We start from the raw sequence: 25,468 nt of genomic DNA, 5'->3' as shown, positions 1-25,468 counted from the left end.
TGTCTACAAATGTCCACGGGATTCACCTGTCCAGGTATCCTTTATCTAATGATACTACAAGTCACAGCTTTAACTTGGGTCCTTAAAATAGATTGGCTAGGAAGACCAATCTTGTGTTATAAAATGAAGTGTATACAGTACACTCAACGTGTATCTTAAACATAATTAACAACAGATATAAAGTGAGGATCTTGTTTTAATTACCAATCCCTCCTTACCTCGGTACTGGAGAAAATCAATGGATAGTTTATTCTGTACAAAGTTCAGGAGCTTGGCCCACCTTTAGCAATAGTTTCTCTCTCTTATAAAATGAGAAGAATTATTTTCTCATAAAGAAATGGTCATATCTTGGCCGGGTGCGGTGGCTCACGCCTGTAATCCCAGCACTTTGGGAGGCCGAGGTGGGTGGATCATGAGGTGAGGAGATCAAGACCATCCTGGCCAACATGGTGAAATCCTGTCTCTACTGAAATACAAAAAGATTAGCTGGGTGTGGTGGCACACACCTGTAGTCCCAGCTACTCAGGGGGCTGAGGCAGGGGAATCATTTGAATTTGGGAGGTGGAGCTTGCAGTGAGCCAAGATCATGCCACTGTGCTCCAGCCTGGGTGACAGAGTGAGACTCCGTCTCAGAAAAAAAAAAAAAAAAAAAGAAATGGTCATATCTTATGGGTTGTGGAAAGATCCTAGTCTCACTTTTTCCTGTATCTGGCAATACAGCAGGTTTTTTTATCTCTTTTGGGTCTCTTTTCACTTTGATTTTGATTAGGGACACTGTGTGGTTGTTGGGGTAAAAGGCTATGCATTTGAGGGGAGCTGGGATGAAGTCGCAATAAGCATGACCACATTCAGCTTAGAACCTTCTTTATTAAGGAAGGTCTTTCAGGCACGTTCATTAACAGGCACATATAAGCTTAGCAAGAGCACCTTTCAAAGTCACAGTTCCAATGGTTTTTGTAAGGTCAGCCAGAGGCAGAGAACACAATCATGGTGGCTTACTGTCAAAATCATGACAAGTTGTCAACCTAATGCCTTCTGTCAAACATAACCACCACCCACTCTGCTTCTGTCCTGTGAGGAATGACGGGAAGTAGGGAGTCAAGACTTGATATTAATGTAGATCACATGTGACACTTGCGTGGCCAGCAGACAAGGCCCCCCACCCATGCCCAGGCTTGGACAAAATGGTGGCTATGTTTTCTGTGCCAAACCTCCTCATCTCTGCCATGTCTAGCCTAGACCTTGAAGTGTCTGATCCTCCCCGGACATGGAGGAACCACTGGCCCAGCAGCAGCACCAACACTAGGCTGCACCACTGTGCGTGTTTTCCGGGGGTGCGACGCTTCTCCTGAGGGTGACCCCAATGAGACCACACCCATGAAGGTGTGGCGCAGGTCGTAGTGCGCCCAGTGCAACTGGTGTCCTGGGGGAGCTGCCAGTAACACATGGGAGTCTGGGGGTAAGCCAGCTGGAGGGAGTCCAGGTGCGCCAAGTGGAGGGGACGGAGGTGCATCTGGGTCCACCACGGGGGTGGGGACTGCTTCATTGGCACCTTCTGGTTGGGGCTGTGAGGTCACGGGCTGGAAAAAGGACCATTTCCTTCAGTTAGTTTGCTTCCTCCTCCCAGGCAAGACAACCCACAGGCCCAGGTGGCACTGGCACCCAATTTCCTCACATTCTACATTTTTATTTGCAAAGAGTCTAGCAAGAAAGGACCTACCTAAGTACAAGGGATTGTCATCAAGGTTACAAGGAGGGGTGACTGGCCTATGTTGGCCCCGGCCTCACCAGGATTGTCTTTGTGATGGTGGACTTACACACACATGTCCAATGAGTAAAAGCACCCCACCTGTGGCTCACCCTTGCCCAGCAGTGCCAGCCTCTTTGTCATCTGAAGCTGCAGCCACTGGGAGCTAACAGGTAGATCTGGCCACCTGGTCTCTGCAACTCAGAAAACCATTCCCACCTCCCACAAATAAAAAGGTGGCTCTGTCAACTACACAGTAAGATGGTTCTTCCCTGTAGTCACTAGTTCGTGGGAGGGAAAGGCATAGCTAAAATATCCTTCCATTTGTTGATGATTCCGCATACCCCAGTGTTATTTCATACTGTGAGGTTCAGAAGCACGCGAGAGCAAATGTCCTGTCATCACTACTGCACTGCATAAATGTGAAGGGGTCATTGTATTCTGAAGGTGTAGGCAAGAATATTCACGGAGCTGTTACCTGTGTTTGGAACACCGTGCAGGTCACTGCAACCTCTGCCCCACCAAGCTTCTCACTGAGTGTTGCCTTACAAAAGCCATATTGCTGCCCACAGAGAAAGAGGAGTTATTTTAACTAATTTCAAAAATGGATCCCCCCCCAATTTCATCGACACTCCAACCTTAAATTAGTTTGAAAAACCATTTTTCTTAAAGTTATAGTTTCTGCTTGTGGGAGGTATATGATTCTATATACATAACATGGAAATACAGAAATACTTTGAGAGTGAGAGAGATTACCCATAATCCCTTTCTGGTGGTGGCCTAGAAAGAAGGACTGTTAACATTGATGCATTTCTTTCTTATTTTAAAATACTATTAAATATGATTTAAAAATTGAGATCATTGTGACTATACGATGTTGTATCCTGTGTGTTTTCACTTGCCATAATAGCATTTTCTCATATCATTCATTATTCCTTGAAAACACAATTTTTAGTGTCTGCACAATTTTCTATTTACTGATGTGCATGCATTATTCAATGACACCTTCCTGTTGGACATACAGATCTCTCTTTTTTGGTCTCTTTATAGCTATAATAAATCATTTTTATAGATATATTCTGTCAAATGTCACTGATGAATTCTTTTTCTTTTTCTTTCTTTTTTTTGAGACAGAGTCTCGCTCTGTTGCCCAGGCTGGAGTGCAGTGGCACGATCTTAGTTTACTGCAACCTCTGCCTCCTGGGTTCACACCATTCTCCTGCCTCAGCCTCCCGAGTAGCTGGGACTACAGGCGCTCACCACCAAGCCCGGCTAATTTTTTTGTATTTTTAGTAGAGACGGGGTTTCACCATGTTAGCCAGGATGGTCTTGATCTCCTGACCTCCCGATCCGCCCGTCTTGGCCTCCCAAAGTGCTGGAATTACAGGCATGAGCCATCATGCCTGGCCACTGATGACTTCTTTAGACTAAAATCCTAGAAGTGTACCTTATCGGCTCAAGGACTTGAAAGCTTTCGTATCAGAGTTATATGTCTAGAAAATGTGCACTTCACATTCCCAGTGGGTGGGCGTGACTTGGCTTCATTAGCAAATAGCCTCTCTTTCTCCTAACTCCACGTGCTTCCAGTGGGTGAGATGATTTGATGACAGCTCTTAAAAGGATGAGGTGACACCCTAAAAGAAGGCTTGCCGTGATCCACAGGGAGAGGGAATTTGCACTGTTATTCTCTGTCTGCAGCCCCAAGATACAAACTATCCAAGGATGTTCTGTTCCACAAACAGCTCTGTCCGAGTGGTAACACCCCAAGGTCCCGGCCCACTCACCTTTTCTGCCAGCAGGTTACACTTGGCTGCCTCTGTGGCCTCTTTAGCAACACAGTCAGTGCCAGACACTGTAAACTCCACATAGGTAGAAGGTGGGAGGGGCTGAGAAGAGTACATGAAAATGCTCTTGAGGAAAGATGACTTACAACGAAAAGGGCAGAGAAGGAGAGCGGGAAGTAGCCTCCTTCGGGGAGCACCATTCATGCAGACCATGCGTCGGCCCAGAAGACATGTCCCTCAATGGCTTACATAGGGCAGTTGCTATGGGGTTGTGCTCTCAAGTGCTTGTGCTTTAGAGGTAGGGGTTGTGTCTTCCTTGTAGGAGGGGCAAGTATCCATCACCGGTCCTTCAGGGTGGAGGTGAGTTTGCAGATAGGAAACAGGAATCAGAAGGACAGCCTTAGACTGATAGGAGTGGGAACCCTGCCTCCCCCCAGCCCTCACTCTTGGGCTGCACTTGAGACCCAAGGTTCAGGTTATTCCAAGATAGGGTGGGAAAGTGAAGAGATTAATACCTCTTCCACCTGTTTCATAGAGCAGGCTCAAATGAAAAGATTTAGATGAAAGTATGGAAGATATCACTTGAGCTTTTCTTCCTTAAAGTAGTTGGAGCATATGGACACAATAAAATATCCGTTATTTGGTGTAGTCTGGGGTGGGGATGTTCTGAGAATCACATATTCTGATTAATAGAATTGCCGTCTATACTAGCGTATTTCCAGGTATGGCCATGGCTGATATCCAGAATACATTTTCTTAAACATTTGAATTCTGTTGCATTCCAATGTGCTAAACCACCCACGGTACAATGAGATGTTTTCTCCAGTGACTCGAAAGGCATTTTAAGATCTTGCCATTATAAGCTTGTCAGCACAAGTGAGTATTAATTACGAGTCTGTGGCAGATGTTCAGCGGAGATGGGGGATACTGGAGCCCAGCAAATTTACAGTGAGTGCTTCTGGCCGACGTGGGCACCTCTACCAGCTGACACTGAGCTTTGGTTTTAGCTGGAACGGAGGGAGTGGGGATGTACCTGCCGGCAGCTGTGGCTGCTGGACGTTACAGTGGCTCAGCATAGGGGAGGCGCTGAGGGTGTTGGGGTCCTCATGACACTCAGGAATCTCATACCCCCTTAGGATGCTTTCTTCCCTTTCCAAACAATCCTCTCCTTGCTTTCTCTTCGCTGCCCCTGCGCTTCTTCTTCCCTGCCTCCCGCTCCACCACGTACAGTACATTCCCGAAGTGCCACTGAACTGCCCAACCTGTCAAAAGAATCTTAGTCTTTACCACAAGCTGAGCCCGGGAAATTTCCTCCAGCTGAAAATTGGAGCCGTTGTTCTGAGCGTTGAAGGCGGCCAGGGCAGCTTTCGCGGCGTGCACCACCCTGGTGTCGTTCAGCGGGGCCAGCAGGGGGCAGTCTTGGCACACCTTGCGCACGTCCTCGGCTGAGTCTGCTCGGAGAGAGGAAACCAGGATGTGGGCAGCCATTCTCCCTGGCATGGCCCCAGCTCTGCTGCGTTAGCAAGGGCTAAGGCATGCCCCAAATAGCTTCAGGCACTTTCTCTGCTTCTTACTAAACCTTCAAAAGGCTCTTGCTATGCTGACATTTCTGCAGGAGCTCTTATCATCACGAGGCAATTTTCACTTCCAGTAAGAATAACTTCTTATTTTTTTGAGACAGGGTCTCACTCTGTGTCACTCAGGCTGGAGTGCAGTGGCGCGATCTCGGCCCACTGCCACCTCTGCCTCCCAGGTTCAAGCGATTCTCCTGCCTCAGCCTCCCTAGTAGCTGGGATTGCAGGCGAGCACCACCACATTTTTGTATTTTTAGTAGAGATGGGGGTTTCACTATGTTGGCCAGGCTGGTCTCGAACTTCTGACTTCAGGTGATCCACCTGCCTCGGGTGGGTGGATTACAGGCGTGAGCCACCGCACCAGGCCAAGAGTAGCTTCTTAAAACACAATTTTAAAAATCCCAGAACCCAGGAAATTTGGCTTCTCCTTTTCCTCACCAACAAAGCTGCTAGAACTACTTAAGTTGAAAATTATTCAGATCCCTTCCCCACTTTCTCTACAAGGAAAAAATGAGAATAAGAATAGTCATCTGTACCTGGACTGGAATCACATTTTGCGTATACCACAGAAAACTTGCCATCTAGTTTCAACAGCTGGAAATCACAGTCTCCTTCGACAGCCTGGAGAAAGAAACCCACGTGAGGATGGCTGCCCTTCCCCTTCGCACCCCGGGCAGGCTTCCTCCAGGCACGGCTGTCAAAGGTGACCCTTGCAAAATCGCCTTCGCTGGGTAATACTGAAACATGGCACTCTCTGCTTTCAGGGATACAACGATATAGTTAAACGCTTGTAAAAATCAGCCCCAGGGCAAGTGGCATCAAATGGCAATTTTATTTATGATGATGATGATGATGATGATGATTATTATTATTATTTCGAGATAGAGATTCACTGTTGTTTCCCAGGCTGGAGTGCAATGGCAGGATCTTGGCTCACTGCAACCTCCACCTCCCGGGTTCAAGCGATTCTCCTGCCTCAGCCTCCCGAGGAGCTGGGATTTACAGGTGCCCGTCACCACGTCCAGCTAATTTTTGTATTTTTAGTAGAGATGGGGTTTCACCATACTGGCCAGGCTGGTCTTGAACTCCTGACCTCAGGCGATCCACTTGCCTCAGCCTCCCAAAGTGCTGAAATTATAGGCATGAGCCACTGCGCTCGGCCACAAATGGCAATTTTAGAAACTGCACCCTGGCCAGCCAAGAAGGCAGGCTGAGACGCTGGGTGAATCGGTGGAGCTGGCCGAAGGGCCACCTACAGTCATCCTAAGAAGGGTACTCACATGCTCCTTCAGCTGCCTCACGCTGCATTTTGCCACAGGGGTGGGGTCCAGCACATGGCAGGTGGTTTCCAGGGTGTCTATTTCAATCTCAAACAGCTCTCCGGAGGGCTGCTGTGGAGACAAAGAATGAAGCCGTGAGCAACCTATTCCCCTGATCCTGTGGTGCGGTCCACGGTATGCGCCCTCATTGGGCTTGAGCGCACCCCCCTTTTGGAGAGGTGAGGGAAATGTCATTCTTACTGTCGGTCTGCTACTCCGTCTAGCTCTGAACTGGCCTGTGGGCAGGACAATGACCAGGGCTTCTCTGTTCTTCGTCTGTTGATTAAGGAAGCACCAGATGATGCTCGCAAAGCAGACAGGGTCCTGGGCTTGAACAAGTCGATGGAGCCACAGCCCTCACTCTGAGCTCTATTTGAAAACTACAAATGGGTGTTAACACTTATTTGTATTTATTATTTATTTAATATTTTTAAGATTTCACTCTTCAAGCAGTGCTTTGGAAAACGCAGGTTTGGATTTTTCTCAGACAAGCTGCAAAATAAGGTGGTGTAGGGTAATATCTTACTGTCTTTTTTTTAATCTCCTCTATCCCTCCCTCTCCTTCTTTCTTTCTTCCTTTTCATTATTTGCTTTCCTTCCTTCCTCCATTTTCTTTTCCCTCCTAGAGGTTTTTGCTGCTGTTGTCCTTGGCTTTTCCTTTGTCTTGGCTTGTGCAGCAGGTGCCGGCATGCAACGATGCTGCTTTCTACCTCCCCCTGCTGGCGATAATGGGGAAGGGCATGTCTCCCTCTGACAGGAAACTGGATGTCACTGGTGTAGACACGAGGGAGCTTGCAACAATCCTTGGAGATATTCTTGTCAGTTCACCTGTTTCTGTATCTTGTCTTCGAAGCCTGAAAAATCCAGAAGGTACAAGTATGCCTTTTCTCCTCTCAGCCCAGCTCTGCTTGCCTCTCATTGGTTCTGCCTGACTCACTAGTACCTGAAGCCTCAGCATCCCCTCCCCTGGGAGAAGCTCCGCATTTTATGATGTCCAGGTGTGCCCAGAGTGACTGCCTGAAAGCGTTCACAGCGCTGGCGAACAGGAACCGGGTACACCTGGGTTTCTCAAGGAAACCAACTCTGAAGCTCTGCCTTTAGTAAAAGTCACAATGCCCATTCATGATTACCTTTTCCCTCAGATGTGCGTGTTGCGTGTTCATTTCCCCTGACTTGATCAGCGTTTCCTCCTAGCCACCACTGTGCTTTAATATGGCTGCAGCACTCTTAAAATCCATCCGGAGCAATCCTGATTTCAAATATTTTGTCTCTTTGTGAGACGGATGGCAGTCGTCAGTCGGTCCAGGCTTCCTGTTGTTGACCTTATTTTCCAACCTAGGTTGTAAGCTCTTGTGGGCACATATTATGCCTTTTTCACCACTGTATTAGGTTGAACCATTAAAACGGCCAATATTTGGTTGCTTTTGATATAGAAAAGTGGCAGTTTTATATGGTTCAACCTAATATCTCTGGTTCTTGTCCAAGGAAGGCTTGTAATACATATTTGCTGAAAGAATTGTCCTTAATCAGAAATAAATCTAATTTCAAAACAGCCAGTAGACAGACAGCTTCTTTCCACCTCTCCAAATCTCTTGACTGATCCCCGAGGCATATTTCCAGCTTGATTTTTCTTGTCACTGGCTTCAAGCTGCGTTGGTTTCCTGTCTAGTGTGTGAGGAGGTGAATTGTGTTTATGCCAAGACTTCTCTCTGGGATGTGGGTAACTCTCTTTGGGAGGCAGTTTGTGTAGAAGAAGGAACACAGATATGGAATCAAATCCCAGCCTGAAGACTTAGTAATTATATGATTTTGGACAAAAAAAAAAAAAAAAAAAAACAAAAAGACTGCGCACACACACACACAACAGAGCCTTGGTCTCCTCTTGGGTAAGACAAGAACAATATATGTACCACACAGCACCAGGAGGCAGGACCGGGAAAGAGTAAATGAGGTAATCTATGTGAATGGGCCTGGCATATAGTAGGCATCTGCCAGATGCTAGTTTTATTCATTCTCAGTCTTTGTTAGAGAGAAACCAAACCAAAGACAGATACATGATTTTCAGCCAGTGGTAACTTGGCAACTAGGAGCTGGTCTCTTGGGTCCTAGTCTTTCCAGCAAGTTACACTTTCCGTCTGTGATCTGCAAACTACCATTTGAAGCACTTTTTCTTCTGCGCACCACCCCACACCCCACCCAGCTCCCTCCTGACACCCATGACTGCCATACAGAATGTCTCCTCTCTTGCCCTCTGCCTGCCCCTTCCCTCACTCCTGGGAAGAAATCAGAGAATTTACTCCTCTGTGGTTTCATTTGCACTGGGTGATGGCGATTTTTTGAGGCACCTGATTGAGCTCCATGTACACATTATTTCAGCTCATACACAGCAGGTCCACTTACCCGAGGCCACACCTTTACTTCATCAATCTGGTTCAAGGTGTGTTTGTATCCCCAAGGAAGGTTTTGATTGATGTAGTCTATAGCCACCAGAGCTGCTTCCTCAGTTTCTGGATCATCGCAGTTCGGTTGTCTATAAATCAGCCCTGGGCCATGTGGGGCTGAGTGGCAGCCCCAGAGCTGAGCAAGACAAAGGAGCAGGACGAGGGACTTCATGGCTGCCCCAGAGAGGCCCTGGCAGGTGTGCAGGTGGTTGGAGGCTTCGGGACCAACCCAGGTGCTCTGCTGGGAAAGGTAGACCCATGGAGGGTGGTGGGCTTTATTTATCTGTTGGAGCCTGCCGGAAGAATTGCATAAGGATACAGGATGATTTCTGCTTTGGTTCAAAAGAAAAAAAATAACACCCTGCAAACATCAGCCCTGGAAAAGCAAACAGGTTAGGACATCGCTGGTCCCCAAGAAATGTGCCAAAGTCCATGCTGCTGTGGGGGAGATGCTCCAAAGTCTGCTTGGAACATGGTAATAGCAGCAAAGAGAAGACAGCTGAGGGAATGAGGTGGACACAGTCAGCCTCAGAGTGCCATGGGTTTGGCAGCAGAGGAAATGTCTTCTACTGTGATCTGAGCATGCCATGGGGTCTGTGAGAGGGAAGGGAGGATACTCAGCAATTTGATAAAATTCTCCAATGTCAGGGGGAGTTAGCTTTCCAAGAGGAGTCCTACAGGGAGAACAAGGCCCACAGATATAGCAAAGGTACAGATGTGTATAGGAGATGCCAAGATTTTGGGGGAAGATTCTTGGAGAAAAGAAGAAAGGATGAGAGATGTTTCTGCCTAAAGTGGGGAACGGAGGTGGAAGAAGGGGGTTCCCGTGGCAGGACCACGGTGGGAAATGACCAGCAAAACGTGTGGGGTTCCCTGCCCCTTCTCTTCCTTCTCCAGACCTCACTGCCAGGGCCCTGCATGTGACAGCACAGATGGGCACTGACCAGAGTCTCCTAGCACTAGTAACCTAGTGCCCCTGCCAGTGCACAAGGGCAGCAGAGGGGAGTCCTGATCTAACAGCTGCTCATTTGACTCGGCTCTGGGTTTGAGTCCGACACCGCAGGCTGAGATGCTGCACGAGCAGCTACGGACAAAAATACCCCTTGAACATTCTTTGCAGACTCAGCAGAATTACAGTGTGTCTTTCTGGCCAGAACAGAGGGCCAGTGTTGACTCCAGGCACTGCCTATTAAGTGACCCTTGACAATTCCAAGTGTGACATCCAAGGAGGGTTGGCAGGATAGAGAGAGGCTTGGGAAATATCACACAAGGACCTGGTTTGGTTTAGTCTGAAGCAAAGAAGTCCTCTCATGGAGACCAACAAGGTCTTCAAATATTTAGAGGCCATCATTGTGTGTGGGTGAATTTGTTCTAATGTTTGATATTGCTTCAGAGAAAAAAAAAACTGGTTAAAAAAAAAGGAAGAAGAGGGGCCCCTCCAAAGGGAAGCTTAATATTGATTTTCTGGGGTGAGGATCGGGGTGAGGGAGGTGAAGTGAGTGGTGATGGGGCAGAGAAGGTAGTTGGCAGGACTGTTTTCACATTTACTCCCAGCTGCTCACACACCACACCGAATCTTAATGACAGAAGCTCAGAAGGTGTGGCCAGGACTCCAGGTTCTCTCCAAGAGGGGGAACGTGATTCTTTCAGATGCAAAACAAACTCTGGTCATCCAGCAAGATGATCCTCAAAGCCAGGGGCAATCTTCCATCACCTTATACTCCATTTCACTCAGGGCCCTGACTCCTGAACTGTGTGTGGAAGCTATGCTTTTCTTTATATAATCTTTAAAAATATTGAAGGGCTGGGCATGGTGGCTCACACCTGTAATCCCAGCACTTTGGGAGGCTGAGGTGGGCAGATCACGAGGCCAAGAGATTGAGCCCAACCTGGCCAACACAGTGAAACCCCGTCTCTTCTAAAAATACAAACATTAGCTGGGCGTGGTGGCGCGCGCCTGTAGTCCCACCTACTCGGGAGGCTGAGACAGGACAATCACTTGAACCCAGGAGGTGGAGGTTGCAGTGAGCCAAGATTGCGCCACTGCACTCCAGCCTGGCAACGGAGTGGGACTCCGACTCAAAAAAAAAAAAAAATTGAATAAAGTTTGGTAAGGTGGCACACACCTGTAATCCCAACTATGAAGGCAGGATGATAGCATAAGGCCTGGAGTAGGCTATGGCTGCAGTGAGCTATGATAGTGCCACTGCACTCCAGCCCAGCCAACAGAATGAGACTCTGTCTCAAAAAAGAAATCATTCACAATCTCATCATGCAGAGATAAACAGTGTTAATGTTTTGGTGCATTTATATCTTTTCTTTTTTTCTATGTAAAATAATATTTTAATATAATTTTGATTATACTGCATATACAGCTGTTAAAATTTTTTCACCTATTGCTTTAACTTGAATATTTTCCTATGTCATTAAGTAGACTTAAAAACATGTTTACAGGCCAGGCACGGTGGCTTACACCTGTAATCCCAGCACTTTGGGAGGCCAAGGCAGGTGGATCATGAGGTCAACAGATAGAGAGCATCCTGGCCAACATGGTGAAACCCCATCTCTACTAAAAATACAAAAAATTAGCTGGGCGTGGTGCTGGACACCTGTAATCTCAGCTACTTGGGAGGCTGAGGCAGGAGAATCACTTGAACCCGGGAGGCAGAGGTTGCAGTGAGGGGAGATTGTGCCACTGCACTCCAGCTTGGGCAACAGAGTGAGACTCTGTCTCAAAACAGAAACAAAAACAAAAAAACAACAACAACAACAACAAAACACACTTTTTTATTTAGGAATCTTTGGCTTTTGATTCTTTTTTTCAGGATAGATTTTTAGAAGTAAAATTATTGATTCTAATGAGTTGCACATTTTTAAAGCTCTTAATTTCTATAGTCAGATAGTCTATTTAGCTATGCCGATTTATCCCCCTTCCATTTAGCTGTTGTGTGATGTCTGCTCAGCTGTTTTCTCTTTTCCTCTGCTACTGCTTTCATGCTGACTTTTGTGGGAACTTAGATATGTGAACACTATCAGAATTCTTTTTTTAAAATGTAATTTATGAATATCTTTGCTTTTATCACAGCTACTCCATATGTCTAATACTTATAAACTAAAATAACTTTGGTATCAAGCTGAGTAAAATGATCCCTTAGATTTTTTCAGTTTCCTTAGAAAGAAATGTTGCCATTTACTTACTGGAAATGAGGAAGAAAATAGATGATATTTTGGTATGTTTTCCAAGATGGCTGTAGCATTAGTGCCAATGGGTAGTTCCCTGTGCCTGATGACACCAGTTTTAAACTTTAAAAGATTCTCGCTTGCCAAATGTATGTGGGACTCATGAGTGATCCTCACATGCTGAATACATATACTCATGAGTAATCTTGGGTCAGTTTGATCCAACTGGCTCCAGCTTCTTTGCGTATCAGTAGGAGATAGGCATTTCCTCCATTTTCTGGTCCTTTGCTGCGTTATTTTAGTTACTTTTCTGTGCATTTTTCTGTGAGGCTCACATCACAGCAATAAAATAATCCTCATTCCATTCACACTATGATGGCTGATAGTGTACTGAGGATATCAAGAGCTTGTTAGAACTGGTCAAGGAGAGCAGGCCCAACAGTCTAAGGAGGAGGAAAGGATCAACAGTCTCCAGGAGATGGCAGCAGGGTGCCGGGCAGTGCTTGCTGGGTGCAACCCTTGTGTGGCTGATGGCAGAAATCTCAAGATGGCAGCTGTCTTAGTCCATCTGTGTTTCTATAAAGGAAAACCTGAGGCTGGGTAATTTATAAAGAAAAGAGGTTTATTTGGCTCATGGTTCTGCAGGCTGTACAAGAAGCATGACACCAGCATCTGCTTCTGGTGAGGGCTATAGGCTGCTTCCACTCATGGCGGAAGGCAAAGAAGAGCTGGCGTGTGCAAGCTCTTGGTGAGAGAGAGGAGAGATGCCCGGCTTTTTCTTTCTTTCTTTCTTTTTTAACAACCAGCTCTCACGGAAAATAATATAGCAGGAATTCACTCATTACCACCAGGATGGCACCAAGCCCTTCATGAGGGATCTGTCTCCATGACCCAAACACCTCCCATTAGGCCCCACCTCCAACATTGGGGATTACATTTCAACATGAGACGTGGGGGGACAAACATCCAAACTAGAGCAGCAGCTAAGGATGGCACCAGGGTTCCTGAATTTGTCAAAAGGACTCTTTGCCAGGGAGCCACTAGGGCAGGTGTTGTATTTAAACTATTCCAAGGCAGAATTCAGTGTTTATAGTTGCAGGCCAGGAGCCACAACAAGAAAGATCACCATAAGCTCAGGGTCAGAGGTTCTCAGAGGTTGGTTCCATTAGTGGATGTGGGTATAGGAGGAAGAGGATAGATATAGAAAGATATGAAATATCCCGTCAGGCAGCAAGAGCTAAGGTGATAGCTAGAAACCAGCCTCTCACAAAACAGAAGGTGAAAAAGTGCCTGTCAGCAAAAGCCAGAAGGACAACTGGTTTCTGTAGGGAGGAAATAGCAGTGGTTGGTTTTTAAATCATTAGGTCAGGTTCATGGCTCTGCCCTTTCTGGTACTCAAAGGGCCTAGGCCCTGATAGACTGGGTATGAATTTCACTCAAAGACTGGGTGTTTCTTCATTCATATGTTCAATGAACGAACATTTATCGAGCACCTACTATCTGTGTTATCAGATGCCTGGACACAGAGTAATGAGAACCACATGCTCTGGAGGAGCTCATCTTGACTCATTTAGTCCGGCAATGCCTGATCAGCAAAGAACTTTATGTTAATATATGAAATTATCATAATATTATTATACAAATTATCATATCTTCCTGTGGAGACAGATTGGGATTTACTTCGCCAATGTAAAGCACCAGTGAATGAAAGCAAATTACCCTTGTCCAAGGACACATCTGGTTTCTTGTGAAAGTAACTTAGCACCAAGTGCCCTGGAAGTCATCAACCCATAATTAGGAAGAGCCCCTTGTACTCAGCGCCAAAGTTGGGAGATGTGGGCCCAACCACAGCGTGGCAAAAATGACCATAAGTAATGGCTCCATCTTTTGGGGTGGAAAAAGGGCTCTGCAAGCCTTCCTCCAACGCTGCCCTGATAAGCAGGACCTAGCTCTGCAAATCCAAACCCCAGAAAGGAAATTGCATTTGAGAACACATAAAGGGAAGAGTAAGGCCTGGACTAGAGTAGGGCAAGGGAGTGGGTAAAGGTGCAAATTTCAAGGAGGCCTCTCCCTTGGGGTTGCTGCTTCTTCAATGTTGTGCTCTAGGCCTCTCTTGCTGCACCTTTGTCCTGCCCTGCGGAAGAGGCATAATCGAAACCCAGGATAGAAAAAATGTTTCTGGCTGGATGTGGTGACTCACACCTGTAATCCCTGCACTTTGGGAGGCCAAGGCGCGTGGATCACCTGAGGTCAGGAGCTTGAGACCAGCCTGGCCAACATGAAGAAACCCCATCTCTACTAAAAATACAAAAATTAGCCAGGCATAGTGGTGTGCACCTGTAATCCCAGCTACTCGGGAGGCTGAGGTAGGAGAATCGCTTGAATCCGGGAGGTGGAGGTTGCAGTGAGCCAAGATCGCGCCATTGCACTCCAGCCTGGGTGACAGAGTAAGACCCCATCTCCAAAAAAGAAAAAATGTTTCTACTTCATCAAATATTTTTTCTCTTTCAAGGGAAGTTCTTTTAACATTTGGGCTGGTGATCCTATGTGTGCAATGGGCCCCAAAACACAGCAATCCTTGCAGTAAACTTTTCATCATCACATAAGAAACAATGGGAAACCTTCCATTCTCTTTTGTACAATAGGAAGGAGACTTACTACTACATACTGTTTAGTGTGGCCTTGACACTCACTTAAACATTCTGTCTTATAAGAGAATCACTTCACGGTTAAAGAAATCGGGAGATTGGAGCTTTCCAGGCCTGGAACAGCACCTGCTCAGGAAAACAGCATCATCATAGCTCCTGTTACTGACTTATTCATAAAAGGCATGAGAGCTGAACTATTCTTATCCTTCCTCCTTTACAGAGGGAAAAAAGGCTGAGAGGTTCTGGAACTTGACCACATCACAAGCCAAGAAAATGGAAGGGCCTGGATTTAGCCCAATCACTTTATTTCTGTATTAACTCCAAACCAAAAGTATAAGGGGCCCAAGAAAAGCTGGGGAGGTTGGCTGCTAGACACCAGTCTCCTGCTAGACACTAAATTGAGTAAATCATTATTCTTGAGAATAGAAAACATGGCTGCATTAAAAAAGGATGAGTTCATGTCCTTTGTAGGGACATGGATGAAGCTGGAAACCATAATTCTGAGCAAACTATTGCAAGGACAGAAAACCAAACACCGCATGTTCTCACTCATAGGTGGGAATTGAACAATTGAACAATGAGGACACTTGGACACAGGGTGGGGAACATCACGCACCAAGGCCTGTCGTGGGGTGGGGGGAGGGGGGAGGGATAGCATTAGGAGAAATACATAATGTAGATGATGAGTTAATGGGTGCAGCACACCGACATGGCACATGTGTACATATGTTACTAACCTGCACCTTGTGCACATGTGCCCTAGAACTTAAAGTATAGTAATAATAAAAAAGAAAACATGGCTGCATGTTGCTATATTAGAAAAGAAAACTGATTCAAACTCAGTCTTGTTGATATGAAAATAAAAATGTAAAATATAAAAAAGAAAGGAATAGAAAAATGTATTGAGTTTGGTCAACAATTAAATAATTTAAAAGTTAGTTTGTGCCCATAATTTCAGTCAGTAGAAAATATCTGGATCTTAGTTTTTCCAAAAAACACTTTGACTTGTTGACTTTAGCAATGACTCAGCCGGTCTTAAAGTTATCTCTATTTCAGGTTTAGAAGGTAAATAAAGGGTAAATGATTACACTGTTTCTAGTCAGATGTTTTTCAGGGAAAATGGTAGTCAATGCAGATAGTCACATCCATCTTTCCTGCTGGTTTCTGTCACCAGACTTTGATGTCTTCAAAGCAAGGCGAGTGAGTGGCACTCTTCAGACAAGAAGGAAGATGGCAGGTGAAATCATCGTCTTCTAATGAGCCCTGTGCTATGCTTGCTGATGTCCTTGGTCACGGAGATTTTCAGAAGAGCCATGGCCTTACCAGTGAAGGTTACACAGAGGCCACTGGAGTCAAGTAATTCATTGCACCTTATTACATTTAGGCACTTCTTTATCCATCATGCAGGCTATTGGGATTAAAATGGGTCCTTTCAACAATGAGTTAATGTTGAAGATTCTGTGGATCCATTTATTGACACATATTGGGTATTCTCTGGACACATTCCTTAACTTCAAAACTGTTTCTTGGACATTGTGCTAGGTGCTAAGGAAACACAAATGGAAGGTATAATTCTTGTCTTCTGGGTGTTCACTGTTGGGTCTGATGCCATACAACTATTGTGAACACACGAGGGAAGTGTAAGCTGTGGTTCTTGCCCTCGGCCTGAGGAGCACAGTCCCTGAGGTGGAAGGGTCTCCAGATGACAGCAGTGTCCATGCCTTATTTACTCTTGATTTCCAGCACCTGCCTCCTGCCCAGCACAGTTGGGCCCCAAACCTGATCACTGACGGGGTTGCTCTGGACCAGCCCATCACTCAATGCAGAGCTTCCTTCCAGTGTTTGGTGTCTGCTTGAGGATGTGGAGATATGAGGGCCTCTCTCCCACTCCTGCAGCCCATTCCATTGTTGCTTCACACTGATTACTAAGAGATTTCCCTGCCTGCCTTGTAACCTGACCAACAAACCCAGATTCTGCCCTCAGGAGTTACCCGAACTAAAACACTATACAGACTAAATCCCTAGTCTCTATATTATGCTTCAGGTATTTAGAGACATCTGTGCCGTATCTTGTTTTCCTTCTCTGGCCTCCAATATCCCTATTCCTTTACATACTTCTCAGGTGAATTAGTTTTGAGACTACATCATCATCCTATTGACCAGGCAAGACCAAAGATTAAATAATAGGATGAATCATCCTGTGATTAGGAGTGAAATTAATTCTTAGCTCTCTGAGTGGGTGTGAGCTGGTGCATGCACATGTGTGTACATGTGGACAATTCAACAATTACAGGATGAAGATTAGCCAGCTGCTACTGGCAGGACAGGAGGGGTTCTCTTGGTTTTCAGAGGCATATCTGGACCCTCAGAAAGATTAACAATGAAACCAACACACAAGTCCTTCTTCTCCATAGACTACCTTGATGAGACTTCTTGAATGTTGAGAGGGAAAATATATGAGGCTAATGGAAGACCCGTAAGAGGGGACTAAGCCTCCTACTCTGCTTGGATCTGGCATGGCTCTTGGCTGTAGCGTTTCTTCACTCTTTGTTGTCTGATCTCTTGAATACACTTGAGGATATGGGCAGTCTTTGCCTCTCATGCTCTTGTTAGAATAGTAAAAGGAGACAAATTGAAATTGAGAGGGTGCAGATCACAGGGCCAGGGCAGCTAATGTGGGCAGTTTTCTGTCGGTGCTGGGATTATGCAACAGGCAGCGAGATCATCTGGTAGGTTAAGCAACAGATCGAGCCTCCAGAATTTAGATTCTTTTGTTTTTGTTTTGTTTTGTTTCTTTTTGAGACGGAGTTTTGCTCTTGTCACCCAGGCTGGAGTACAGTGGCACAATCTCGCCACCTCCTGGGTTCAGGCGATTCTCCTGTCTCAGCCTCGAGTAGCTGGGATTACAGTACAGGTGCCCGCCACTACGCTCGGCTGATTTTTGATATTTTTAGTAGATATGGGGTTTCACCATGTTGGCCAGGCTGGTCTCGAACTCCTAACGTCAGGTGATCTGCCTGCCTTGACCTCCCAAAGTGCTGGGATTACAGGCGTGAGCCACCGCGCCTGGCCAGAATTCAGATTCTAATGGAGACTGAGGCGTGGGAGGATGGATACTTGCAGGAAGGTAAGGGTAAGATGGAGAGAGGCTGGATGGGTGGGAGGCAGGGGTGTGGGAGCAACCTGATGAGGGAGCTTACATGGAGAATCAGGATAGACCCAAGTCCAAACCCTGGTGCCACTATTTACTTGCTATGTGACCTAACTAGAGATTAAATCTGGCTATGCCTTTGTTTCTTCATCTGTTAAATACGGGCAGTAAAACCTGGCTAGTAGAGATGAGCTGAAAATTTAGTGAGATAACATTTGCAAAATGCTCAGCATAGGGCCTGGCACAGGGTAAGGTATCAATAAATGGGAGTCCTTTTTTTTTTTGTTTTTTTGGGATGGAGTTTCACTCTGTCGCCCAGGCTGGAGTGCAGTGGCGCGATCTCGGCTTGCTATAACCGCCACCTTCTGGGTTCATGCGATTCTCCTGCCTCAGGCTCCCGAGAACCTGGGATTACAGGTGCCCACCACACCCAGCTAATTTTTGTATTTTTAGTAGAGATGGGGTTTCACCATGTTGGTCAGGCTGCTCTCGAACTCCTGACCTCAGGTGATCCACCCGCGTTGGCCTCCCAAAGTGCTGGGATTACAAGCATGAGCCACCGCGCCTGGCCGATAAATGAGAGTTCTTAATAGCTCTAATAATACACTAGGACTGAGAGCACAAAGAGGCAATATAGGGAACACTAAAGACCAAGATACAGTCTTTGCCTTCAAGTGGCCTATCTCTAGAAGCGATACATCCTGGTGGCTAAGAGTAAGGGTTCCTTGGCTTTAACAACTCAGGCAAATTACTTAACTCACTGCATCTCATTTTATCCTTCTGTAAAAGGAATAGCAGCAATGTATACTTCAAAGGACTAATGAGAGCATTAAATAATACGGTATGCTTAGCATTCCTGGCATCAGGTAAGCGGCTATATTACCACTTATTCAGACGGTAGAAATATGACAGGTAAACAGCGCTAGAGGCCACATCTTTTTCCATCAACAGGCTGGCAAAGAGAGGGTTGTGTGTCGGCAACTTCCTGTAACAAGAGGAACCGGAACAAAAGGGGGATAGTGGTATTGTAGGAAAGTAACCGACCAATCTTTCCCCATTCTTTGTGCTACAAGGAACAGCGGCCAACTCAGGGACCCCAATGAGACAGGACTCAAAGAGAAGAAGGCAGTAGGCATAGGTCAGAGTGGCTGGTTGGGGCTCAGGATGCGAGTACACAGCTAAGTTTCCTGCAAGGTGGAGAAGCAGGCACAGAGGTGCTGGGACACTGAAACAGGGCTGAGGAAGGAGAGGCGAGCAGCTCAGAAGCTTCCCTGGGAGGGGATTCCGTAGGCATTTAAAAGATTGTGTTTGCCCGGTGGACTTTCAGCTTCCCATTGGAGTCTGCAAGTATAATCACCAGGGCTGGCTTTCCAGGTGTGTGTCCTGTGCAGGGCCCTGCACTTAAAAGGACCCTGTGCTTGTGGAATGTTCTGCTGTGGCTGTCTTGAAATTCTTTTTTTATTCTAGACAGAGTCTCGGTCTTTTACCCAGGCTAGAGTGCAATGGTGCGATCTCGGCTCACTGCAACCTCCGCCTCCCAGGTTCAAACGATTCTCCCGCCTCAGCCTCCTGAGTAGCTGGGACTACAGGCATGTGCCACCCTGCCTGGCTAATTTTTGTATTTTTAGTAGAGACAGGGGTTCACCATGTTGACCAGCCTGAATTTTTAGCAAGGGCCCTGGGTTTTCATCTTGCATTGGGCCATGTAAATCATATAGCCAGTCATTAATCATAACTAGTACGTTAGAGGAACCAAGTGCTGTAGGCATTTGCAGGAGAGTGGGGGTGGGGTGGGGGGAGTGGATCATTTCCAGCTGAGGGTGGACAGGGGGAGAGGAAAGAAGGTGTTGTGGACAGGAGACACTTTGAATTTGACCCTGAAGGATGGGCAGGATTTGCATAGATAGAAATGGGAGTACGGCTATCGGTTGGAAGGAATATGTTGGCAAAGTCGAGGTGTAGGAGTATGGACTTTGCTTAGGGAATGGTAGAAATCCTTGTGAACCTGGAGTCTGCTCTTGAGCTGCTCACATCTGGGCCCTTCCACAGGAATGCCATGCTCAGGTGGCCTTTCTATAGGGAGCCTTTTTCAAGGCCTTTAAAATCCTTTCTTCCAATTACCACTCTGCTAGGTGCCTGCCCAACTAATAAATTAAATCCAGCCATGTTATTCATCGAAACCTCAAAGCACAGGTGGAGAAAAGCAGATTTTTAAAGAATCATAAATTTTAAATTGAAAATATGGTCACTGCTGGGCGTGGTGGCTCATGCCTGTAATCCCAGCACTTTGGGAGGCCAAGGCAGGAGGATCACCTGAGGTCAGGAGTTTGAGACCAGCCTGGCCAACCTGGTGAAACTCAGTCTCTACTAAAAACAAAAATTAGCTGGGAGTGGTGATGGGCGTCTGTAATCCCAGCTACTCGGGAGGCTGAGGCAGGAGAATCACTTGAACCTGATAGGCGGAGGTTGTGGTGAGCCGCGATTGTGCCACTGCACTCCAGCCTAGGTGACAAAGTGAGACTCCATCTCAAAAAAAAAAAAAAAAAAAAAAAAGGTAATTGAGGCTGGGCGTGGTGGCTCACACCTATAATCCCAGCACTTTGAGAAGCCAAGTTGGGAGGACCACTTAAGCCTAGGAGCTGGAGAACAGCCCGCCAATATGGTGAGATGCTGTCTCTAGGAAAAACAAAAAAAAAAATAACTGTTATGGTGGTGTGCACCTGCATTCCCAGCTACACTGGAGGCTAAGGTGGAAGGATTGCTTCAGCCCAGGAGGTTGAGGCTGCAGTGAGCTATGATCGTACCACTGCACTCCAGCCTCGGTGACAGAGTGAGACCCTGACTCGAAAAAACGGGAAAAAATTGTCATTTAAATAAAAGAAAAATACTTAAAACAGGTCAAATAATAGATCAAATACAGACCAAGGGAAAAATCAATTAAGAATCCCTATCAAGCTTGGTGTCATGGCATGTGCCTATAGTATCACCAGCTTCTAGGAGTATCTAGTAGCTGATGAGACTACTAGGAGCCCAGGAGTTTGAGTCCAGCCTGTGCAATGTAGCAAAACATGGAAAGAAAAGAAAAGAAAAGGAAAGGAAAGAAAAGAAAAGAAAAGAAAAGAAAAGAAAAGAAAAGAAAAGAAAAGGGAAGGGAAGGGAAGGGAGAGAGAAAGAAAAGAAAGAAAAAGAAAGGAAGGAAGGAAGGGAGGGAGGGAGGGAAGGAAGGAAGAGGGAAGAAAGGAAGGAAGGAAAGAAGAGAAAAGAAAAAATATACAATTATCATCATCTACCTTGCTCTCTTGATCTTTTATATCACAACTTCTGTGTAGGGATTTGCACAGCTGGCAAGAGGTAGAGGCAGAATTCCGACCAGGATCCAAATCCTGCCCTGTGTCGTGTGCCCCACAGTGCGACAACTCCTGCTTCACTCCCTCAGGGTGGGTTTCCCCAAACAGAAGCCTGGAGTTGTTCAGAAAACAGTGCAAGTGTTGGCTCTTACAAAATCACCTCGAGTCATACCACAGTGACACAGATGAGAAACAACATAAAATGAAAAAGGCATTTTTCTTTTAAAAATCTCACAATTTCTACCCTCAACTGACTATCCTAAAATTTGCATTTGAAATTGTTTGTCTATGAACATATGACTGTCATCACTTATATTAACTCAGCATATCGTGAATGACGTGCCAATGTACATGTTGTTGTATTCCTTAGATTTGCATAAATATTGAACCTTGCCACTTGCTCAACAAGCTTTGATTTTTCTTTTTTCTTTCTTTCTTTTTTGAGATGGAGTTTCACTCTTGTTGGAGTGGAAGGCTGGAGAGCAGTAGCGTGATCTTGGCTCACTGCAACCTCCGCCTCCCGGGTTCAAGCGATTCTCCTGCCTCAGCCTCCCAAGTGGCTGGGATTACAGGTGCCCGGCAGCATGCCCAGCTAATTTTTTGTATTTTTAGTAGTGAGGGGGTTTCACCGTGTTGGCCAGGCTTGTCTCGATCTCCTGATCTCAAGTGATCCGCCCACCTCCGCCTCCCAAAATGGTGGGATTACAGGCGTGAGCCACCACGCCCTTCCAAGCTTTGATTTTTCTTTTCCAATATGTGTCCCATAGCTTCTAAAAGTTTCAGCTCCCGCTCCTTAATTAAACAGGACAGAGTTGCATAGATAGCTAGTATGTTTTGTGCAGTCCCAGAGCCTCAGCCTCCTCCAAGCTGTGCTGCTGCTCTCTGGGAGCTAGTGGGACAGACCACCTGCAGTAGGGCTGGCGAGTCAGGACCAACAGGCCTGGCCTGGTAACAGAGCCTCCGTAATCAATGGGAACAACAACAGTGTTGCTTAGATTTGGCTTCTGGCTCAGCCCTACTTTGAACTCATATCCAAGTTCTGTTACAAATAAGAACTGAAGAGACTGTCCCTAGAGGACCCCAGGAAGTTCAGGTATCTCTGTTTTGATGCCTGTTGACAGCTTGTAACACAGCAGAGAAAAGAGGCCTTCTTCTACAGTCTGCACAGAGCTCTGGATGGCCCTGGGTGCTCCGTGGCCTCAGCTGGGACAGGAGAGGGCAGGGTCCAGTAGCCGGGCAGTGCCCAGGTCGAGGAAGCAGTGCCCAGCAACAGGCCGCAGTGTCTAGGAGAAGGCAGCAGTGACCAGGGCAGGCAGTCACGCCCTGAAGAAGGGAGTGGTCCTGTCATAGTTCCTATGTCATTTGATCACTGCTAAAAAACAATGTCCACTCACTGTATACTAAAACACAACATATTCTGAAAAGTGAACAGAGAATACAACACTTAACCAAAAGAAATTTGGGAACGTCACATTTAAGAAGGGATAGGAAATGGTTACCAAGGACAGTTTAAACCAACAGAGACGACATGTAAAGAGGAGATTGTAAAGAGGGGCGGCAGCATTATCTCTTTGTAGAAAATCCAAAACTAACAGGTCAAGGTTCAGTGACTTTCTGATGTAATGAAGTGTAAGTTCAAAGTCCTTTTGTTATTCAGTGTCCAGGGAAAAATTATTGACCAGAGAACCCAAGCAGGGAATCGGGCATACAGGGTGACCTGGAGTGCCTGGGGATGGGGCCTAGGGCACCCTAATTTCCGTGAGCACTTCCCTTCCTTTGCTATGAATGATTGGTGTTTTCTCAGTTGAACATAAAATGCTATGTGAGCGCCACTTTGTGACATGTCAGCTGCCTCCCCACTTCCACCTCACCACCGGCCAGGCTACCTGAGCTCCACCCCAGTAGAAATTCTAACCCACCAGCAGCTACGAGCCTAAGTTCTGTCTCTGCCCTGCCACTCTCTGATGGTGTCTCTAACACACACACACACACACACACACACACACGCACGCCACATGTACTTTTCCACTTACAGGCCAGGCTGTTTTGGGGTGCACAAGGGCAGAGCTAGGGGGCCTACTACTCTGGAAACAGGGCTATAACCATGAGGTTGTCAGACTTTGATTTTTTGCAATTGCCTCAATTGCTTAGTTTTTTCCTTAGCCAAGGCATTTTGTTAAATATTAAAATAAGTGTGATTTAAAGTTCCTATCATTCTAACACTTTCCATTCAGATGCATTCATCAACAAGGAACGAAGTCACCTTTCAGAGCACACGTGTCAGGTCTGGAGCAGCTACAACTTACTGCTGTCCTGAGAGCACAGGGCCTGCTTGGCACAGCTCCTCTACTATGGCCTGCTTCTCTTGCTGTAAACAGCAGTGGCCAGGGTCTGGTTCCGTGCCATACATAGAGGAGGTGGTGATGACATTTTCAAAGAAGAATGTGTGTGAAGGAGGAGGAAGGGGAGGTGGGAGAAGGTGATGAAAACCATGCTGCAGGAGTGGAGAAAACCAGAACCAGGGCAGGCGCTGTGGCTCATGCCTGTAATCCCAGCACTTTGGGAGGCCAAGACGGGCAGATGACGAGGTCAGGAGTTCGAGACCAGCCTGGCCAACATGATGAAACCCCCATCTCTACTAAAAATACAAAAATTAGCCAGGCGTGGAGGTGTGTGCCTGGAATCCCAGCAATTGAGCAATTCTCATGCCTCAGCCTCTTAAGTAGCTGGGATTACAGGAGGCAGAGGTTGCAGTGAGCCGAGATCGTGCCATTGCACTCCAGCTTGGGTGACAGAGGGGAAACTCTTTCTCAAAAGAAAAAAAAAAAAGAAAACCAGGCCGGTGCACAGTGGCTCACACCTGTAATCTCAGCAGTTTGGGAGGCTGAGGTGGGCAGATCACTCAAGGTCAGGAGTTTGAGACCAGCCTGGCCAACATGGTGAAACCCCGTCTCTACTAAAAATACAAAAAATTATCCAGGCATGGTGGCGCACGCCTGTAATCCCAGCTACTTGGGAGGCTGAGGCAAGAGAATCATTTGAACCTGGGAGGCGGAGGTTGCAGTGAGCTGAGATCGCGCCACTGCACTTTAGCCTGGAGAACAAGAGTGAAACTCTGTTTTGAAAAAGAAAGAAGAAAGAAAGAGAGAGGGAAAGAAAGAGAAAGAAAGAAGGAAGGGAGGGAGGGAGGGAGGGAAGGAAGGAAGGAAAAAGAAAGGAAGGAAGGGAAAGGAGGGAAGGAGAGAAGGAAGGAAGGAAAAAGGAAGGAAGGGAAAGGAGGGAAGGAGAGAAGGAAGGAAGGAAAAAAGAAAGAAGAAAGAAAGGAAGGAAGGAAAAGAAAGAAAGAAAGAAAAGAAAGAAAGAAAACCAGACTCATCTTCAGCAAACCCCAGATGAGGATGCCTAATAGATTGGAAGGCACCTTCTTAAGCTGTGTGTTGGGAGGAGTCTGAGCTCAGGGATCTGCTGCGGAGGACAGGCTGGAGCACGGCCTGCACCCCACCCAGCACTGGCTGGACTCCTCTGTGTAGGAGCTGGGCTCTCTGGGCATCCCTGGTTTCCCAGTGCCTCCTGAAGTTCATGCACATAGTGGCTGTTTAATAAATGTTTAAGCAATGAAGTATATTGTTTTAATCTTATTTTTCCCATTGAAGAAACCTACAATTGCTCCTGATTGTTTCTTTCTTTTTTTTTTTTTTTTTTTGAATAACAAGGAACTGAGTATATGTATATTTCATCAGGGGAGGGGCTAGGACTCCCACTTGGAGGCCTCAGGAGTTCTGCTGGGCGTCGCGAAGGAGCTTTCCTCCCGCCGCTTCCGTAACCTCTCTTTGAATTCCTCTAACTCTTGAAGCTTCTCAGGTGGCCACAGCTCCCTCTTGCGCTGTATGACATCATCCTCAAACCACTCGGCCTGATTGGAAACCCAGAACATAGCCACAGGGAAAGTGAGGTAGATTATCATCCGAAATATCTTCGGCTTCACCCCCATCTCGTTTCTCCCCCTGATTGTTTCTTTATACCAAATGAAAGCTTTCACGAGTGAGCTCTCCCTCTCTCCTTTTGATGTAATTGTGCCCACTTCATCTCTACACCAGAGACCATGGGCTTTTCTCTGGCTGCCAAGAGTACAGAGAGCCCCTCCCTGAGTCATTTGGGGAGGGGTAGGCATGAATAGGCCCCGGGCAGCACTCGGAAAGGGGAGTTAATATGACACTAGAATAATCTGGAAGCTGGACAGCAACCAATCTGTTTCCCTGCATGACTCTCCATAGTTG

The 25,468-nt window shown here is 46.5% G+C and overlaps 1 protein-coding gene, 1 long non-coding RNA gene and 1 pseudogene across 3 annotated transcripts in view; 1 reads left to right on the top strand and 2 right to left on the bottom strand.

The window, feature by feature from the left end:
• The window catches only part of LOC129532497 (uncharacterized), a 115,231-nt gene extending 98,520 nt beyond the window's left edge, over positions 1-16,711 (top strand). For both annotated transcript variants that reach the window (XR_010133022.1, XR_008678275.2), the window contains exon 3: positions 15,868-16,711. This is a non-coding gene — a long non-coding RNA (uncharacterized lncRNA). The remainder of the gene's footprint in view (positions 1-15,867) is intronic.
• AHSG (alpha 2-HS glycoprotein) lies at positions 848-9,765 on the bottom strand. The gene is made up of 7 exons (XM_019023739.3): positions 8,825-9,765; positions 6,386-6,496; positions 5,642-5,726; positions 4,819-4,982; positions 3,532-3,633; positions 2,226-2,309; positions 848-1,580 (listed from the first exon to the last, which is right to left on the bottom strand). The coding sequence occupies exons 1-7, from the start codon at positions 9,035-9,037 to the stop codon at positions 1,236-1,238; spliced, it is 1,104 nt and encodes a 367-aa protein (XP_018879284.3). The 5' UTR covers positions 9,038-9,765; the 3' UTR covers positions 848-1,235.
• An 8,153-nt stretch (positions 16,712-24,864) lies between the features above and the next one.
• On the bottom strand, positions 24,865-25,188 carry LOC101137546 (protein PET100 homolog, mitochondrial-like; annotated as a pseudogene).
• Between the last annotated feature and the right edge of the window lie 280 nt (positions 25,189-25,468).

The sequence above is a fragment of the Gorilla gorilla genome, chromosome 2 (genome assembly GCF_029281585.2).
Source record: "Gorilla gorilla gorilla isolate KB3781 chromosome 2, NHGRI_mGorGor1-v2.1_pri, whole genome shotgun sequence".
Taxonomy (NCBI): Eukaryota; Metazoa; Chordata; class Mammalia; order Primates; family Hominidae; genus Gorilla; species Gorilla gorilla.
Note: the sequence above shows the minus strand (reverse complement) of the source record. Positions and strands in the feature narration are given on the sequence as shown.